The sequence below is a fragment of the Haliotis rufescens genome, unplaced genomic scaffold (assembly GCF_023055435.1).
Source record: "Haliotis rufescens isolate VD_foot unplaced genomic scaffold, xgHalRufe1.0.p SCAF_7, whole genome shotgun sequence".
In the NCBI taxonomy this organism is placed as follows: domain Eukaryota; kingdom Metazoa; phylum Mollusca; class Gastropoda; order Lepetellida; family Haliotidae; genus Haliotis; species Haliotis rufescens.
Window position 1 is genome coordinate 29,075,511 of NW_025964361.1, and position 20,192 is coordinate 29,095,702.

A 20,192-nucleotide genomic window follows, 5' to 3' on the forward strand; every position below is an offset into this window, starting at 1 on the left:
ATGATGTTACAAACGTATTCTTAAGAATGAGGCAAAATAAATCAACTAATTTTACAAAGTGATACAGTTTTCAAAAACACAAAACATGAAACTTACGCGAAGCGATTGTGGAATTGACATCCTAAACGCTTTCTAGACGACCTGTTTCATTTTCCGTGATATTCTGTCTGCAACAGCTGAGGAAGTGCTTGTAGCCAGGAATATCGATCAATAGTTGCTTCTCTTGGGTCACGCCATTTGTCTGTAATTCCTGTCATCCAATGGTTCTGTTGCAAAACATTTACTTTAATGTCAGGCATCACATGTAAGAAGACAGCAAAGTAAACATCTGGTATGTTATATCGAGCTTCGCACTGCGCTTTGCAATTTTAACCAAAGCCGAAAAAGGATAATTGAAACGGCAAACTCTGCATCCGCGAAACCCCAGTAGAAAGTTGTAATGATTTTTTTTTATCAGAATCAATCAACCTATTAAGCGTGATGCATTGGGCTAGACAGGTACTATTTACGCCCAGGGCCTTCATCAAGTTAACACAATATGTAGCTCTTGGTCATCAATCATCCGCCGTTGGCAAGCGCTGTGTGTAGAAAAAACTATTGCACTATACCTTTCGTATTTATTCTTTATATTTTCAGCCTGTGTTTGATGGGCTATCTACGACATAAACATTTTTCACGCTTTGATTTACAGTCATTTTTTATCCTAAAATGAACCCAGTTAATTCACTTGTATGACAATAGCACAACGTATTCATGTGTACTGGATGTGTAAGAATGGAACGGATGAAAATAATACTGAAGGTCTAATTACGATGAAAGTCCGTAAAATTAATTTCGGGCGTATAGATCAATATCTGGTGTGTCCACCATGTTGGGCGATAGATGCACGAACCTTGGTGGCATGCTGATGATAAACTTGCGTATGGTTTCCCTTGGTATTGCCCGCCATCCCGCCTGAAGCGCTACCCGAAGCTCGGCCACGTTGGCGGGTGCCTGGTCTCTCGAGTACACTCCCGGCCCGAGATTATAGATGCTCTATTGGGTGGGGGCGTGTCAGGGGACTTATGGGGCCAGTTGAATGTCCGTATGCCTTCTCGTCGGAGATAATCGCTGGCGACCTGAGCAGGATGTGGTCTGGCATTGGCATCTTGCAGTTCAAAATTTCTGCCGATAATTCTAGCGAATGGAACAAGATCAGGACACAAAATCTCGTCAATATATCGCTGGCCAATGACCTGAAAATACTCTATACGACGGTGGTTTGAAAATAATCAAGTCTGGACCAGTGACTGACATCATTTGCATGATTGGTTGGTTGGTTGGTGTGTTGTTTAACGCCGCACTCAGCAATATTACAGCTATATGACGGCGGTCTGTATAATAATCGAGTCTGGACCAGACAATCCAGTAATTGACATCATGAGCATCGATCCACGCAATTGGGATCGATGACATGTATCAACCAAGTCAGCGAGCCTGACCACCCGATCCCGTTAGTCGCCTTTTTATGACAAGCATAGTCACCTTTTACGGCAAGCATGGGTTGCTGAAGACCAATTCTACCCCGGAATCTTCACGGGTCTCATCAGCATGAATCCACATTATTGGGATACGGTGACACGAAATCAACTAAGTCATCGAGACTGACAACCAGACTTATATAGTCGTCCTTAAAGACAAGTATAAGTTGCTGAAGACCTATAAACCCGGGATCCTCGCTGATCGCGACATTTATACCTTTACCGTGAAATTCTTGGGGCAGTGCCATAAACTCATACACAATACAAGTCAAACACCTTCATAGGCAGAATATATGATCATGCATTTTATCACTGACTGCAGGGCTAAAGAATGTATACATTTGAAAATTGGATTTGACCCGACTCACAAACGTAACGTAACTAGATTGAAAACGGTCGCCGAAACACAGAACTGTGGTACCCATACAAAATACCAAATACAGTAAACTACGGTTATAACGAACACGCTTATAACGAACTGACGGATATAACGAACTACTTTTTTGGTCCCGATAATTAGCTGTATTATGCTGTATATATGCTTATAACGAACTACGGTTATAACGAACTAAAATTAGTAGTCCCTTTGAGTTCGTTATAACCGTACTTTACTGTACATCACATTTCTTGTTTGTTTCATCTTTGACCACCAACAAACATGGGTGTACACGTTGTTATTTGCTCAGTAGTTTATTTTGACTTTTACAATCACTTAACTCATAATATGCATCCTCTCTTTCCCACGTGGCTGGACAAACGAGTCTATAGGTAGTCCAATCAAAATCGCGTAACCATATCGACACCCGGTTCGTAAACTTCTTAAGTGCAGAATTTGCAGAGCATGTGCACCCTAAACTGGGTGTCGACAGACATTTACCAAATCTTTTCATGTTTGTTATCAAGGTGATCAACTAGTTTGATGCATTTTGCGAGGTAAGACCCGTTTTATTACAATAAATATCATGATTATCGATCAGATCGTTTTGACTGGGCGTAATAGTCACTGGTGGCGTTCCGATCGAGCCATGGAATTCCAGCATAGTTCGGCAAGGGTGGAAACGGGACTTTTGCAGTCAGTTAAACCCCTTGCCTCGGGAAGATAGTTGCCATGATGTAATAGGGTTGATGACATGTACTGAAGAGTGTAATGTTTTATCAAAAATAAAGTTGAATGGGAATTAAAGAATTCAGCTTTATTTATTCAGTTCGTCTAAAGAGATGCTTATCTCATCTCGTCGATGGACATGTTCACTCTAGGGTCACTCGATGAGACGAATGTACTTTACGTCTTCGAAACCCAGTATATTATGTATATTTACACGTGTTCTTGAGTTTTCTCATTGTCTAATTTTCATTTCAGTAAACGTGAGTGGGAGTTTTAGGCCCGCCCAGGCGATCCCCTGGCCATTGACAGTGATGTTGTATTGTCCATTCAAGTTGCTTTTGTGGCAGGCGTTGTACCACCAAGCACCTGTATGTTTGACAGCACAGTTGACAAGAAGGTGGCGGTCCTGATCCCTGTCCTTTGTGCTGAATTCTCTGCCAGCGTGGTACCTTAGGTTGTCGCCTGAAATCAGTTTTCAATTAATTGACATAAACTTACATAGTTCATTTGACAAAAGCTTTGTTTGTTCTTCAACTCAAAATATATATTGTATTGATCGAACTCTATGTGCATCCTCTGACGAGAAGGGATCTTTAATGGGCGAATCGGATTAATACCCATGACATATTTACACAGCGAGCTGACCACCTGTGAACTCGGAAAACAATATTCTATAAATGAAAATTAAATTTCATAGGGTTAAAATTGAAATCGATAATTAAGTGTTTATCAAACCTGCATTTCCACTGTAATTCCCAATGCTGAGCTTGAAGTATTCCGCTTCACTTGCCACCTTGAAGTGCCGATATATGGCATACCACTTCTCTCCAGCAGGGTCCTCAAGGTCGATCCTTAGCATAGTGTTTCCAGATTTCGTCAAACGATTTAAAACGTTGTTTCCTTTAAAAGAAACGTTGTCATTACACTCCTTCGATCAAAATAAATTCCTCCGAAAAGAATCAACAATGGTTACCTTTTGGCCATTACTTTTTCAATTTATTTCGGATAATGTTGAGTGATGAACCGAAGCCCCCGTTGAGCCGGACCCCTGGGATGGCAACAGACTCCAAGGCAGATTTTTGTAACATGAATGTATTTGTCATATGATGTCAAGTATATGTATATACACACCGGGCAATCCATCTGTACAATGACGTGTTTCAAACGGGAAAAATCACTCCAGAATAACCTTTTTTAGCCCCCCTCTCCCCGTACGGACGACGGACGCCACGGTATGGCATAATCTCACCTTGGTCCTTCAGACCAGATGAGCTAAAAAAAAAACTATAGTCACCAATCCAAAATTCGCCTTCTGTGTCCCCGAATCCTCGAGCATAGTCCGACCAGGTCCTATAGAAGTTCACAGTCCCACTCCTCCTCCTTTGAATAACCTGAAAGTTACCTTGACCTTCAATCTCAACCATGGAGTGATTTCGTAGGGCAACGTAAAGGGTTTTGTTGCTTTTAGCCATCAAGTAGCCAATTCCCTTCCACTGATTTACCTACCAACTAGAAATAAAGAAGGCCAGCGAGACCGCCTCACCTGTTTCATATTAAGATCTATGTAAAAAGAATCAAAGTGACTAAACACTCTCCACAAAACCGTATAACAAGAGGTGAGGTGAGGTGAAATTGGGTTTAACGTCGCATCCAAGATTATTGCACTTATAAAGCGACGTGCATGCACGTGTATGTGTGTGTGTGTGGCTGCTTGTACTAGTCCGGACTGATGCCGATTTATAGTGCTAGCACACTGAGATACCATGCCGCAGTTTAACATGAATACCCCACTCAGACACAGTATACTGACTCTGAGCCGACCAGTCCTTGTTTTAGCCCCTTAATGCCGAACGCCAGACAGGGTAACAACAAGTACCATCTTTTAACGTCTTTTGGTATGACGCGGCTGGGGATCGAACCCCGGACCTTCCGCTCTCCGGGCGGACGCTCTACCATTAGACCACGGAGGCGGTCCCGTATAACTAGAGGGATGACTTCAACAAGCCAATAGTCAACTTTCCCTTCATGTCGAGCAATATTCAGGCAGCTCCAGCCTTTGGTGTCTACAATTCATAACTTTTGAGGTAATGTCGAGAATGCTCTTTCTACCAAGATTTCAAAGTGCATCATACAACTCTTGCTGAGAAGTTGTTTGATCTGGGTAACAACATTCTAGACCTCAGTAAAGCTTTCAAAATGTTTCATAGTAGACATGTGGAGGACATTTGACGCATCGCTGACAAAAATAATGAAGTTCCCAATTTGGACTTGTACCATACGTTCCCGTGTTATTTTCAGGTGCCACCGGTGGGGTAGGATACGCTCACCATTTCATGAACACCTGGTATCATCACTAATTTATAGTGATTCATAAACACGTGTTCATGGTATTGTCGAAACCGTACACTCGACTCTGCTTTTGACAGAATATGGATATGGAAAGGGTCAGTGTCGCTTTTATGCATGTAGAGATCCCGTGTATGATTTGTTTGTTATTTAACGCCGCACTCAGCAATATTCCAGCTATATGACGGCGGTCAGTGAATAATCCAGTCTGGACCACACATTTCAGTGGTTGACATCATGAGCATCGATCCACGCAATTGGGATTCGATGACATGCATCAACCAAGTCAGCGAGCCTGACCACCCGATTCCGTTAGTCGCCTTTACGGCAAGCATAGTCGCCTTTTACGGCTAGCATAGTCGCCTTTTACGGCAAGCATAGTCACCTTTTACGGCAAGGATAGTCACGTTTTACGGCAAGGATATTTACGTTTTACGGCAAGCATAGTCACCATTTACGGCAGTTACTTAACAAGTGAAAATATGTTAAAGTCATCAGTTGGGGAAAGTCAACGTTTTCAAATCTTTCTTTGTTTACTTAGATCTATATTAAAAGTATTTTTGAAATAAGAACTATTGATTGTTACTACGATCTGGATTTGAGTGATGTCCCTGGTATTACAACCTCAGCGAAAGGTCTGCACCTCAGGGTGTCGACGGACAGTGAATATCATTTATCATTGCGCTGCTCATGTTCCTCACACTTACCCGACACATTCAAAAACACATGATTCATGTTCGAAAGGACGATATAAGAAATGAAATGGATTGGTTTGTGTTAATGCTTTCTTCTATCGAAGGATAGCAGTCACAAATTTATTATACAATCGTTTCGCTACGACAGGAGATTTTAAACAATACTGTGATCCTTCGATGAATGCACAAAAAACATGAAAATCCTTTTGCGAGGTGACGTGAAATGGGGTTGAACGTTGCGTTCGAGATTTTTGCAGTTATAGAGTTGTGTGCGTGCGTGCGCGCGCGTGTTAGTGTGTGTGTGTTAGTGTGTGTGTTAGTGTGTTAGTGTTAGTGTGTTAGTGTGTGTGTGTGTGTGTGTGTGTGTGTGTGTGTGTGTGTGTGTGTGTGTGTGTGTGTGTGTGTGTGCGTGCGCGTGCGTGGCTGCTTGTTCTAGTCCTGACTTATGCCGGTTTTATAGTGCAATCCCATACTCCAGTTTAACATCGACGCCCCACACACTTACAGTATATACTCCAAGCCGGCCAGGACATATTATCCCCTTAATGCCGAGTGCCAGAGCATTGACAATATGATCGTATATTCCCTTACCAGCCAGTTCCCATCCTCTGTTGTCGTGTCGCAGTAAGCTGGGAAGGGATGCAGGTCATCAGGATTTACCATGTACGCCCCGCCTTTATTCTTTGGAAGTCCAACGCAATCTTAAGAACACATATAATATCCACGTGAGAAAATACCACAACCAACATTTGCCTACGCGAAACTGGATAATAACTGTAACAAACTACTAATATTTAAGTCATGTAATTACAAAAATAGTTATTTGACATTGTTCGCACAGAAACCAATGGGATTAGAAATAAGTCGCAAAAGAAAGTATACCCTTGAATCTGACCCAACAATTCAAACGTTATCAAACGGTACTTGGCGGACCTGCTGTAACATACTCATTAAGATGATGTGTGTAATATCGCCTTTGATACCCGTATCAAATACATCACCATCCAATAACCATTTCCTGTCGGTTTCAGTTTTAGCCACCATTAAACATTGGAGGAGGGAGGACTGGTTGGTTGGCTGGTTTGTTGTTTTACGCCGCACTCAGCAATATGAAAGCTATATGACGGCGGTCTGTAAATAATCGAGTCTGGGCCAGACAATCCAGTGAATAATATCATGAGCATCGATCGACGCAGTTTGGATCGATGACATGCATCAACCAAGTCAGCGAGTCTGACCACCCGATCCCGTTGGTCGCCTCTTACGACAAGCATAGTCGCCTTTTACGGCAAGCATGGGTTGCTGAAGACGTATTCTACCCCGGAATCTTCACGAGAGTGAGTGAGTTGGGTTTAACTCCGCTTTGGACATCATTCAAGTTATATCACGGTGTGGGGGAATAAGAACCAACCATTGTAACTGGCACTGCTGAGGTTACCTTTTACTCTCTCCAAAGAACGTATCTTCATTTCGGTGACTTTGATAGGTTCCCCTCTCCAGTCTCTCCAAAATATCCCCCGGCCATTGCTTGCAGTGTAGAGTCCATTCAGGCAGCTTCCTCCGCAGGCATTATACCACCAACCCCCGAAATACTTCTTGGCACAATTGTCAAATAATTTGTCATCTCTATCATCATCTTCAGTAGAGAATTGTTCTCCATCGGCATCGCGGAATGAGTCCCCTGAATGATGAGTGAGTCAATAATTATCATTGCCAAATGTCTGCATCAATAATGTCGTAATAATTATACAGCTATATATGATTCAGAATATATATAGTCATCGTCTACATTGAGGGGTGTGTGGGGGGTGGGTGAGGGTGGGGTGGGGCTGGGTGTGTGTGTGTTTAACGCAGCACTAGGGCAGTATGTCAGCTAGTCAGCTATATGACGGCGGTTGTCTGACTCGTATAATATTAAGCAGATAATTTCTCCCGTATATTACAGCTTCAATTTAGACAACTGAAGCTGTTATATACGGGGGAAATTATCTGCTTAATATTATACGATTTGTGTTGAACTTTTACAAAATCCATTTTGAAAAAAATCAATGGTAATATTATAGTTACTACAGATCACCCCACATTTCACCCCAAGACCAGAGTATTGAGGGCCTTTTTCTTGGAAGTTATGGTTAAGGCGTACGGACGTGATGACCCCACATTCGAAGCCCCAAAATGACATAATGTATGCTGTCCACTTATCTGTCTCCTGGCGCAGTGTTGTTACAATATTGCTAAAACACATGATAAATCGTACAAACTAAAAGTGATACAAATCATCATAATATAAAACATCAAAGCCAGAGAAAAATCATAAGCTCTATAATCATGCCATATCATAAGCATGAATCACTATAAAGTCGTTGTATCCTGCCGTACGGGTGGCCCCGTCATAGATACATGTTTGGGCCGCTTTTCAACTTTCCAGTAGTCAACTTTAATTTCTGCTCCAGCAGCTCCATCCTTCGGTGACTACATTTCACAAGTCTGAGATACAGTAAACTACGGTTAAAACGAACTCAAAGGGAATAATAATTTTAGTTCGTTATAACCGTAGTTCGTTATAAGCATATACACAGCATATATACAGCAATGGCCGGGACCAAAAGGTATATTCGTTATATCCGTCAGTTCGTTAAAAGCGTGTTCGTTATAGCCGTAGTTTACTGTACAATGGGGCATGCTCTTTCTACGTTGATTTTAAAAAGTTTGATCAGGGTTACAATGAAGCTTTCAGAAACATGGGGAAGACATTTCGAAATTTGACGCATGAGTGACCCAAATGATGTCTGATGCAATTCCCCTGTTATTCCGGTGAACAATTGACTAACCTTTGCGTGTGTTTGTGACGGATGCCATCGGTGGTGCAGGATACGCCCACCTTTTCGCGAACACCCTTTATCCTCACTATTCGATAGTGATTCATAAACACATGCTGATGATATAGTCGGAACCGTACAATGGGCAGGTATATTTACCTGCAGTCCCGAAATATGTCCCAATCTTTATACGATATCCGTCCGTGCCGTTGGCAACAGTGAAGGGCGTATAAACTGCGTGCCCCCTTGTTCCATGGGAGTCTTCCAAGTCAAATCTCAGTTGCGACAATTTCCCTTCAGTAAGACGATGAATCTTTTCATGTCCTGGTTATAAAGTTTAGATGTACATGTAAACAAGAGTCATCAGAAAGATGAGATATCCCCCGGCAACTGTCTGTAAAGTAACCACAAGTAAATGTGCAATTCTGTATGTAATGGGTCAAGAGTTTAATATTCTTGACGAAGCATACATTGTTTACACACAAAAGATCCACCATTGTCGCATCTATATGAAATGGAAAGTAAAACAAGTGTGTTTCTGTGGGGTTTTTTATGCAAACAAATGACAAATTACAAGAAACAATAACTTAACAAGCGTATAGTCAACGAAGTCATCTATATCCCCCGCCCATTTTAACACGTTATGGTCCCAAACCAGGTAATTGACCCAACATTTCTCTTAGCCCCTGTTAAAAAAGCTGCAATGGAAATTCTAAAATAAACATTTCTAAAACTCCTTAATATCAAATGGCACCAGTTCAGTATGTGCTTTATATATAGACATGCAGTATTTGACAAGGAAATATTTAACAGTTTATTTGTTATACTCAATGAGGGAACCCACCCTATATTAAAACTTAAGTCCAACTTGTTGCCATGGAAACGTAAAACATAAAGATTTATAAAATTCCTAAATTACGGTGGCCCATAAGGGACACGATTTGTCATACAAAAATGTGATAAATCATGTGTAAAAACAACCGAAAACATGGAAAGTGTACTTTCAAGTAGCTATTGAGTCGCTGAAATGTGAAGGGAAAATGTTAAAAACTAAAATGGAAATGTCAAAAACAAAAGCGAAAATGTCAAAAACTAAAATGAAAATACAGAAAACTATTTCCACCGCGGTGATAATATTCCCTCCGCGGTGATAATATTTCCACCGCAGTAATAATATTTCCACAATAATAGTTTTCTGTATTTTCATTTTAATTTTTGACATTTTCGCTTCACTTTTCTGCTATTCAATATCTTCTTTATGCATGATTTATCACATATTTGTATGACAAATCGTGTTAATTTGCAAAAGGTTACGATAACAGTAAGTGAAATATCAAAATATTGAAAAACAGACTCCATGTCCCTTATGGGCAACCGTACTAATTAGCAAAAGGCACCAGTTCAGTATGTGCCTGGTAGACATGCAAAGTTTTGTAAGAAAGTATTTAACAGTTTTTGAGTTACGCTCCGGAAACTTATAGAACCTAAGTCCAACTTGTTGCCATGTAAACGTAAAAAATAAAAACTTCTATAATTCCTAAATAGCGAAAGGCACCAGTTCAGCATGAGTCTGATAGACATGCAAAGTTTAGTTAGAAAGTTTTGAATGGGTTTTGAGTTATGCTCCGGAAACGAACTCTACTCTATAGACCAAAGTCCAACTTGTTGCCATGGAAACGTAAAAAAAAAAAAAAAATTCCTAAAGAGCAAAAGGCACCAGTTGAGTATGTGCCTGATAGACATGCAAAGTTTTGTAAGAAAGTATTTAACGGTTTTTGAGTTACGTTCCGGAAACGAACACCACACTTATAGAACCTAAGTCCAACTTGTTGCCATGGAAACGTAAAAAATAGAAACTTCTGAAATTCCTAAATAGCAAAAGGCACAACTTCAGTATGTGACTGATAGATTTGCCAAGTTTCGATCAAGTACACTGAATTGTTTTCGAGTTCTGCCCCGGAAAAGGAAATGATTACGGACAGACGGGCGGACGGACAGACAGACTGCCTGATCGTCTCCCCCCCCCCCCCCCCCTCCCCCCTCCTCCCGCATTATATGCCCGAGGGTGGGGGGGGGGACGGTATCGGGTAGGAACGGTATCGGGTTTTAGAACATACACTCTTCACAAAAAGAAACGCACAGGTAGTATGTACTTCATTGAACCTGACTACACAAAAATCCGGTATATAAATTGGATATACACTATTGGAAAATGTTGGTGGCCTGATATTCGACAAACGGCGCGTCCAAACGCAGCCATGGTTGATTTGGAACGTCTCAAACGGCATTGTTTTCACACTTGTTCAAAAAGGTCATGGAGGAAAACAGTAGAGCAAAATGCACGTGCAAGTTATATCATTCGTAACTCGCGGTAGTGGCTTTAAAAAGGCATAGGATGTATCCAAAGAGGGGAATCGCAGTCTTCTGTTGCACGCCACTTCAACGTCCACCACAGCACTATTTGCCGCCATTTGGACCGATACACACCTTTCAGTTCAACTGCAGACCGTCCGAGAACCGGCCAACCAAGAGTTACCACCCCTGCACAGGATCGCTGCATTCGGCTGTTCCACCTACGTCATCGCAATGCCACAGCTACGGAGACTGTCAGGAACCAGCTGGAATCTGACCCAGAAGACCGGTTATCGTCCCTGTTTTGCAACAGATCCATCGACTACGACGCTTGTGTTGGTGCCATACCTTACAGCCTTGGAATTTGAGAAACTGGAGACGAGTGTGGTTTAGCTATGAATCACGATTTCGTCTTCACCGGCGAGATGGAAGACAACGTGTTTATCGTCGTCGAAATGAGCGTTTTGCCCCACATTGTGTACGTGAATGCGACAATTTCGATGGCCATAGTGTCATCGTGTGGGGGGCCATATCTCCATCTTCAGACTATAAAAGTCCAGTTTCCACCCTTGCCGAACTTGGCTGGTATTATGGAGTTACATTTTGGCTGGACTAACGAGTCTATGCATAGTCCAATCAAAATCGCGCACTGAAATCGAAATCCAGTTCGTAAAGTGTCATGCAGATTTTGATCGACTGCAGGATTTGCAAAGCATGTGCACCGCTAACTCGTTGTCAACAGATATTTTCCAAATCTTTTCATGTTTTTCATCAAGGTGCTCACGCGATGTAAGACCCGTTTTATCACAATATAGATATTGATTATCGATCAGATTGTCTTGACTATGAGTCGCCATTTAGTTTGAAGCAAATGCAAGTGATACGAGAGGTGGAATCTGATTGGTTCATAGGAGAGGCAGAGAAGGGACATAACTCATATTAGCCACTTGTGGCGCTACGATCGAGCCAAGGAATTCAAGCCTAGGTCGGCAAGGGTGGAAAGTGGACTTTTAAAGTCAGTTAACTCTCTTGCCTCGGGAAGATGGGCCATATCCTACACCACGATATTGTAGTTCACGGAAATTTGACATCAAATCGCTATATGAATCAAATCCTTCAACCTCACCTTCTTCCAATTATTGACCGCCAGGGGGAGCAGGAAACGCTCCACCGCACACAGCGCGTGTCACGGTAGACTAATGCCTTCATAATGCCAACATCAACGATTTGCTCTGGCCGTCGAGATTTAAAGATCTCAAACTAATCGAACACAACTAGGATGAACTCGATCGACGTTTACGTCAACATCAGAACACGTCGCAGACACTCCCACAACTAGCCAACGAGTAACAAGCAGAATGGCGCAGAATTCCGCAGGACAGAATTCGTACACTTCTCCAGTCAGTGCCGAGGAGATGCAGAGCCGTGATTGCGCATACCTTGTGGCCTTATCTGACATGACAATGGACAGTTTTCAATGCCTTTGTACAACAACAAAATTTTATATATCGACGTATTAGGTACAATAAATTTACTAAAAATCTACCTGTGCGTTTCAATTTTTTAAGAGTGTATAAAGGGTGAAAGTGGTGCATCTAGGAGATATGTAACCCATTTAAAATGAGCCTCCACCCTTGAACTATTGAACTATTAAGAACCTCAGCAGTTTTCTCGACAAAAAGTGGCTTTATTATCAAATATACCGTTGTATACCACCCCCTACCCCCCACTCTGATTGAAGGTCATGTTGGTATTTATTAAGTCTACACACCTAACCAAAACTCTGTCTTCAGATCTCCAAATCCATCCGTGTACTCAGCACTTGTTCTGTTGAACCGTACAGACCCATCGCGTCTCTTCTGTATCACCTGAACACATCAATTGTGGATTATGCATGTATGAATATAACTTCTTTTTTCTTTTTTTAAAACTCCTACATCCCTTCTAATTATTTCAAGGGAATGTGCCCAGGAAACATTTATGTTTTTATACAACCAAACATGAGTTGACATTGTTGTGTTACTTACAGTCCATGCGAGACCCGATGTTGTCATGTCACAGTATACGCTGAAGGGGATGGTGGTGTCTGGGTTAATACTGTACACGCCATTTAAGGCATCAGGGTGTTGCTTTTTCACGTCAGAACAATCTGAAATTGCAGGAATACGTACTTAGACTTACTTATGAACTGTATTCATATAAACAATAATAATAAACAATAAATAAATTGAGACGGATTCCGTGTTATTCCATTTGCAAACAGAGAAAATCCTTTTGCGTTTATGTTTCATGTCAATGATTAAAACAGCTTTCTTTGAAGTAATTATATTTCCGTACATTTTTTTATAAGAATGGACTTCAATATGATTTGCATAAATCCACTCATTGTGCACACCTGTTTTTTTGCGTTTATGCCTTCTTGAGACCCGTGAAGATCCGGCGTAGAATAGGTCTTCAGCAACCCAAGCTTGCCGTAAAGGCGACAATGCTTGTCGTAAGAGGTGACTAACGGGATCGGGTGATCAGGCTCGCTGACTTGTTTATGCATGTCACCGTGTCCCAATTGCGTGAATCGATGCTCATGATGTAAATGACTGGATTGTCTGGTCCAGACTTGATTATATTAGCTCACCGAGTGAGCTTATGCCATTCAGTGGCGTCCGTCGTCCGTATGTAAACAATGTTTTCAAACGACTTCTTTTGAACCACTAATTGGAAATTTGATTGGAAGCATCCCTAAGTGGTGGGGATTAAAATTGTACAAATGGTAGCGCTGATTAACCCAGGGGACTGAGGGGCGGTGCCAAATAGAGATAATTTGGCTATATTGCTTTAAACGACTTAGTCTCTGGAACTAGTTTGTTGGTTGGTTTGTTGTTTAACGCCGCACTCAGCAATATTCCTCTGGAACTAAGATATATATATATATATATATATATATATATATATATATATATATATATATATATACCGTATTGGGTTGGAAGCATTCTCCGGTGGTGAGGATTCAAAATTGTACAAATGGTGGGGCTGACCCCCTAACGTGCTGAGGGGCGGGGCCAAATAGGGCTAATTTGGTTATATTGCTCTAAACGACTTCGTCTTTGGAATTAAGAGATAGATATCAACCATATTTGGTTGGAAGCATTCTCCGGTGGTGAGGATTCAAAATGCATAACTATATATTACTTTACATTGTTTGATAGCGACGTTTTGGTAAAGATCCTTATACCGATGTCAAGCAAGATTGCTTGACAAGGGTGTAAGGATCTATACCGAAACGTCGCTTTTTACAGTATTAAAGAAGTTGTTATCCATAAAACTGTGTCCAGCTTATGTTGCTTTAAACGACTTCGTCTCCGGAACTAAGAGATAGATATCAACCATATTTGGTTGGAAGCATTCTCCGGTGGTGAGGATTCAAAATTGTACAAATGGCGGGGCTGACCCCCAAGGGGGCGGCGAAATAGGGGTAATTTAGCTATACTGCTTTAATCGACTTCGTCTCTGGAACTATGAGGTAGATATCAACCATATTTGGTTGGAGGCATTCTCTGGTCGTGAGAATTATTTTATAATTGTACAAATGGAAGGGCTGATCACCCCCAAGGGGCTGAGGGGCGGGGCGAAATAGGGATAATTTGGCTATATTGCTTTTAAAAAATACGAAATATTTGCAGTTTTATATTTTGTCATGATTGTGTAAATATCCAGGTGAGCGATACAGGCCCTATGGGCCTCTTGTTTACAGATCGCCGTCATATAGCTGGGATATTGCTGAGTGTGGCGTTAAACAACAAACAAACAAGGGAAATGCTAAAATAGTACTAAGCATTTTGGTTCAATATTTCAAATACATAAATTACTAAATTGATACAAACAAATTCTGTTACTAGTAGCTCACCCGGATATGTACATTTATTCACCCGTTTCAAAAGTCAACAAAGACAGTCACGTAACAAAAGTTTCTGTCAGCATTGGCATCCATTAATGAATAAATACTAAAGACTATGTGCTGGAGCTACAATGGTAAATAAGATATAAAGTCATCATAAGGAGAGACATGCATGAGTTTGGCCAAGTAGTAAACATCTACGACATGCACACGTCGGGCTTTCTTCTCGTAAGAGTGAGTGAGTGAGTTGGGTTTAACGCCGCTTTTAACAGTATTCCAGTCATATCACGGCGTGTCAGCTTAATGTGGGAGGAAAGCCCGAAGTGATGCAGGTCTCAGACGTTTACCACTTCGGTGAAACCCACGAGCACGGGTATGGTGCTGACAAACCTAGAAACATAATTGGGGGGAACCGGGATTCGAACCCACAATCATAGGTTTCTGGCGTGCCCAAGGGCCGCAACTCTGCACAGCGAATCGCGGCGCCTTAGACGACTGGGCCACCCGTGCCCCCTCTTCTCGTAAGAAGTGACTCGCCATGATGTGTCACTAAAATGTTAAAAGCGGCGTGAAAATCAACTCACTCACCATCTCCGTTTGGGTTGACAACCCGTTCCCGTTAGTCGCCTCTAACGACAAGCACTGTCGCCTTTTACGGCAAACATGGGTTGCTGAAGATATTGAAATGTATGACTCATCCTTAAACGGTCAATATAAAGAATCTTACCCCTAAGAATACCATATTTCCCTGGAACATAGGCATCAAGATGGGGGTTTGGGGTTGTTATTGTTCCACCGAATGTTTCGTTCGGTGCTTGATGTGATTCTGATGAACGTCTTCCGGAATCTCCTTTTGCCAAAGTTGAATCCTCCTTTACAACGCTGTGTATTTCTTGCAGCAGAACATGCCTGTGGTAGACATTGGTAGTACTCTGAATGTAGGATTCCACAGAAACGGTCTTCCTCTGTGTCCAATGGTGCTTACCATTTTCTAAAACACAGAACCATTTCCTTGGCGATTTATGTGTTTTGGTAACTTGTTTGCACCATGGGTTCATGGAACAATGGAAGAAGCATCTCAAGCTACTCCTCGTGGTGATAGTCTGATTGATGCCATGTACAGATGTGAGTTGCAGCAGGGAGACTGCAAGGGTCAGAAGGATCATCCTTCCATCTGTAGGACTCACAGTGGACTGGTTAACGATAACCCACACATATGTTGAATGTGAAGATCTTTATAAATGTTTTAGCTCACCTGCATCGAGTTTGACCGCCTGTTCACGTATCTCCTGTAATTGCGAATTTGTCTGTTTGTATTGGCTGAAGTGATGACGTAGATCCTGCTGGGCATCATGCAGGAAGCAGAGGTACTGTAAGTCCCCATGATTCCCAGCGAGGTGGACCAGCTTTGGTTACTGGTGGCCTATAGCCCGTGTTTTGAAACTGTATACATCATATTGTTATGCTCAAATATGTTTCATCAACTGTTTTTAAATATAACTTTGCATAAATGACTGAATTGTTAATATATTAACTTGGTCTCGTCACTATATGGCTGAAATAATGCCGATGCGACGTAAAATTTTAACTCACTCACACACTGTTTGCATTCACACAGAAGACTAGGTGAGTATAGATTGACGCCGCTTTTAGCAATATCACAGCAATATCACAGCGGGGGACACCAGAAATGCTTCACACATTGTACCTATGTCGGGAATGGAACCCGGGTCTTCGGCGTGACAAGCGAACGTTTCAACCACCAGGATATCCGGCCGCCCCTTCACGCAGTAGAAAATGCGTCACTGCATTAGACATTTAGACGTGGATCCTTGCTCATGATATCAATCACTGGATTATCTGATTTAGACTTTATTATATACAGGCCGCCCTCATATAGCGGGAATATTGCTAAGTGCGTCGCTAAACAACAAACAAAGATTTATGAGGGAGGAAATACCACACTTACTTCCATGCTCGCTGGCTCACTCACTCACTCACTCACTCACTCACTGTTATGAAAAAACGGAACAATCAGGAGAGCTACGTGTGTGCCGTGAAGAGAGAGAGAGAGTGGGGGGTTCATTCAATAAAGATAATTTATTTATTTCTGTCAGCTTACTATTTATGAATCAATGTCATCTAACACGACATGCAGACCAAAGCACCAGAAGAAATTTGGGTCTAACTGTCGAAACATACGTGTTCTTCCTACGTAAACATAAAAAATATATATAAATAATAAATGTTATAGCTGGAGAAGAAAGTAGATACTTCTTAGGTACTCTCACGTGACAATTTGTTTCATACCAACTGATCTTATCATGGTAGAACTATTTACTTAAACATAGTTAACGAATATCTGTGGTTTAAGCGTCATTTAGAATTCAAAAATTATTGAAAAGATCCAATGAAGACTGTAGAAAGTAATCTGAATTAAATATTTATAACCTTTTGGTGTTCAGGGCCGAAATAACTGTGCTCAAGTCAATTACGTACTATTTATATCTATTTTAAGAAAGAGATAAAATTACCATAAAAGCGACTGCACGTTATCAGGCAAAGTGTGAGTATTATGCGACAAGTACAATTTCCATCATTATAAGAAATATTTGCTAAAATCAGAGTCTTTTGTACAATTCCGACTATAGGAGAAGGATTTGTTTAGGAATCACTATGGAAGAAGAAAACCACAGCAATTAAGATGATAAAACCCGTGACTGATTACAAGTGGATGAGCCGTCATATAGCTTGAATACTGATGAGTGCGGCGTTAAACAACAAAGAAACAACAAACAAATACATGTGGATGATGAATCGAACACAAAGTAGACGGAAAAGTACAACATTTCCTACCCTTGCGCCTTTGCAGGTGCAAACTTCGAAAATTGACGTTCGAATAGCTCACAAATTGACCTCCGTCAGACGTTGGTTGGTTGGTTTGTTGTTTAACGCCGCACTCAGCAATTTTCCAGCTAAATGACGGCGGTCTGTAAATAATCGAGTCTGGACGAGACAATCCAGTGATTGATATCATGATCATCGATCCACGCAATTGGGATCGATGACATGCATCAAACCAAGTCAGCGAGCCTGACCACCCGATCCCGTTAGTCGCCTTTTACGACAAGCATAGTCACCTTTTACGGCAAGCATGGGTTCCTGAAGACCTATTCTGGCGGAAACGAAGGCCAAACTTGAATGATGCGGGCCCAAAAGTCGTTGTGTCGCAGATCATCCATTTTTGCTATAATAAAAGTAAAGGTTTGTGTTGAACGCCTCACTCAGCAATATTCCAGATGTATGACGGCGCTCTAAATAATCAAGTCTGGACCAGACCATCCAATGATTGACATCATGAGTATCGATCCACGCAATTAGGATACGATGACATGCTTCAACCAAGTCAGCGAGCCTGACCAGCCGATCCGGTTAGTTGCCTCCTACGACAAGCATAGTCGCCTTTTACGGCAAGCATGGGTTGCTAAAGACCAATTCTACCCCGGATCTTCACGGATCAGCAACCATACTCGTGTCCGTGGGTTTCACAAAAAGTGGTAAACGTCTGAAACCTGCAATATTTCGGGCTTTCCTCCCAAATCAGGATGACACGTAGGTGAAATACTGGTCAGCAGTAATAAACCAAAGTCACTTACTCACTCAACCCGTAAAGATCCGGGGTAGAATAGGTCTTAAGCAACATATGCTTGCCGTAAAAGGCGACTATGCTTGTCGTAACAGGCGACTAACGGGATCTGATGGTCAGGCTCGCTGATTTGGTTGGTGCATGTCATCGATCCCAATTGCGTGGGGGGAGGGTCGGGTAGCCTAGGATCGCCTAGTGGTTAAGGAGTCCGCTCGTCACGCCGAAGACCCAGGTTCAATTCCCGACATGGGTACATGTGTGAAGCCCATTTCTGGTGTTTCCCGCCGTGATGTTGCTGGAATATTGCTAAAAGCGGCGTAAAACCATACTCACTCACTCTATTACGTGGATCGATGCCCACGATACCAATCTGGCTGGTCCAGACTCGATTATTTACAGACCGCCGTCATACAGCTGGAATATTGCTGAGTGCGGCGTTAAACCACAAACCGAGAACACTTACTCAATCTGATGATGTAAAGGGGAAAACTTGGTTGGTGCCATCCAATGGATATTTAATCAAACGCGCAACGTCATTGTCTCCATGTCCGAACCCAGTGAACCGATTTTGGATGGTTTCGCTTTCTCACACCCATGCCCGTGACCCAACAAACTGTGTGTCATCGTCCGCTGAAGCCTAGTGGTTGAACAAGTGATCTCCAAGCAGTCTGACTCGGAAATGACACCGGGGCCGTCAATCGGGTATTTTGGACTGCGTGGAAAGGCAACAACCACTCAATAATAGTGTCGGAAAGGCCAAAGCCTTGAGAAGATCAGAAGAAAATTAATACATTGTCATGTTTCTTTCCTTCATCAATATTATACTTCCCTGCGATCGATGTAAAGTCGATGATGAATACTTCAAACAAAGGGCAATGATAGAATCATGTAAACTGGTCTGAATACAAATAGACATGATTTAGCAACTGCTGTGTGTAGAAGCATTCTTGAAGAATGTTTGAAAAATGGCAAGTCGACCCATGGCAAGGATTACTTCAAGTTACTTCAGATTCTTTTTGATAATTCCAGACTAGCGCGTACCAAAGGCATGGACACAATGAAGACATATCTAATGACTCACAATTCAAATGAAAACTTTGGCATGGCACAGTTGAATAGTAGAATAGAATTGTTTACATTGGCCGATCAATCCAATTTACTAAAATGTTTTTCTGCAATTCTGCAAGTGGAAATATAACAGATGTCATCGTACAAGATGTTAAACCTGAACACGATGTCAAAAGAAATAATATAGCATTGTACATTGTACGAGTAATTTAATATGCATTTTGATAAAATAAACAATCGCTGAATGGCATTATAGTCAACTCGTTGTAACCAAGACACGCTTAAAGAGTCAAATTAAAAACTTCACATTTTTAAAAGTAATCCCATATATGATATACAACGGACAAATGTATCAGAGAAGGTAATTTTTTATCATTAATATCCAAAGAAGGATTTTAATTAACGGTGGTAACCATAATTTGTTCCAAGCACCTACGGTATTCGGTAATAACATCAACAGTTTAAATCATAAGTCCCAAGCACGAGAATCTGATGGCACACCAGTTCATTAGCGTGTATGGCCACCATGTGCGTTGACAACTGCCATACAACGCCTCCGCATGGACCTTGTGATGCTTGTGAACACATGATTGGGAAGACGACGCCATTGTTGCTGCAAAATGGTGCCAAGATCTTGCAAATTCTGCGGTTGTTTCTGGAGAGTGCGCAGACTTCTGACAAGAGCATCCTAGACGTGCTCGATGGGATTGAGGTCGGGAGACCTTGACGGCCAGTCCATGACGTTG

At 41.7% G+C, this 20,192-nt stretch overlaps 1 protein-coding gene across 1 annotated transcript; it reads right to left on the reverse strand.

Moving 5' to 3' along the window:
- Positions 1-2,857: 2,857 nt before the first annotated feature.
- LOC125376199 lies at positions 2,858-16,116 on the reverse strand. The gene is made up of 9 exons (XM_048388150.1): positions 15,988-16,116; positions 15,460-15,697; positions 12,865-12,986; positions 12,609-12,705; positions 7,105-7,347; positions 6,258-6,367; positions 3,920-4,016; positions 3,361-3,525; positions 2,858-3,087 (listed from the first exon to the last, which is right to left on the reverse strand). Exons 1-9 carry the CDS (start codon positions 16,114-16,116, stop codon positions 2,858-2,860), a joined length of 1,431 nt encoding a protein of 476 aa, XP_048244107.1.
- Between the last annotated feature and the right edge of the window lie 4,076 nt (positions 16,117-20,192).

Excerpts from the sequence above, each read along its gene's own strand:
- LOC125376199 (XM_048388150.1), bottom strand. The coding sequence starts at position 16,116 with ATGGGGACTTACAGTACCTCTGCTTCCTGCATGATGCCCAGCAGGATC. Across the intron at positions 12,987-15,459 it reads GAAATATGGTATTCTTAGGG|ATTGTTCTGACGTGAAAAAG; the intron begins GTAAGATTCTTT and ends CTGCAATTTCAG. Across the intron at positions 12,706-12,864 it reads CATCGGGTCTCGCATGGACT|GTGATACAGAAGAGACGCGA; the intron begins GTAAGTAACACA and ends TGATGTGTTCAG.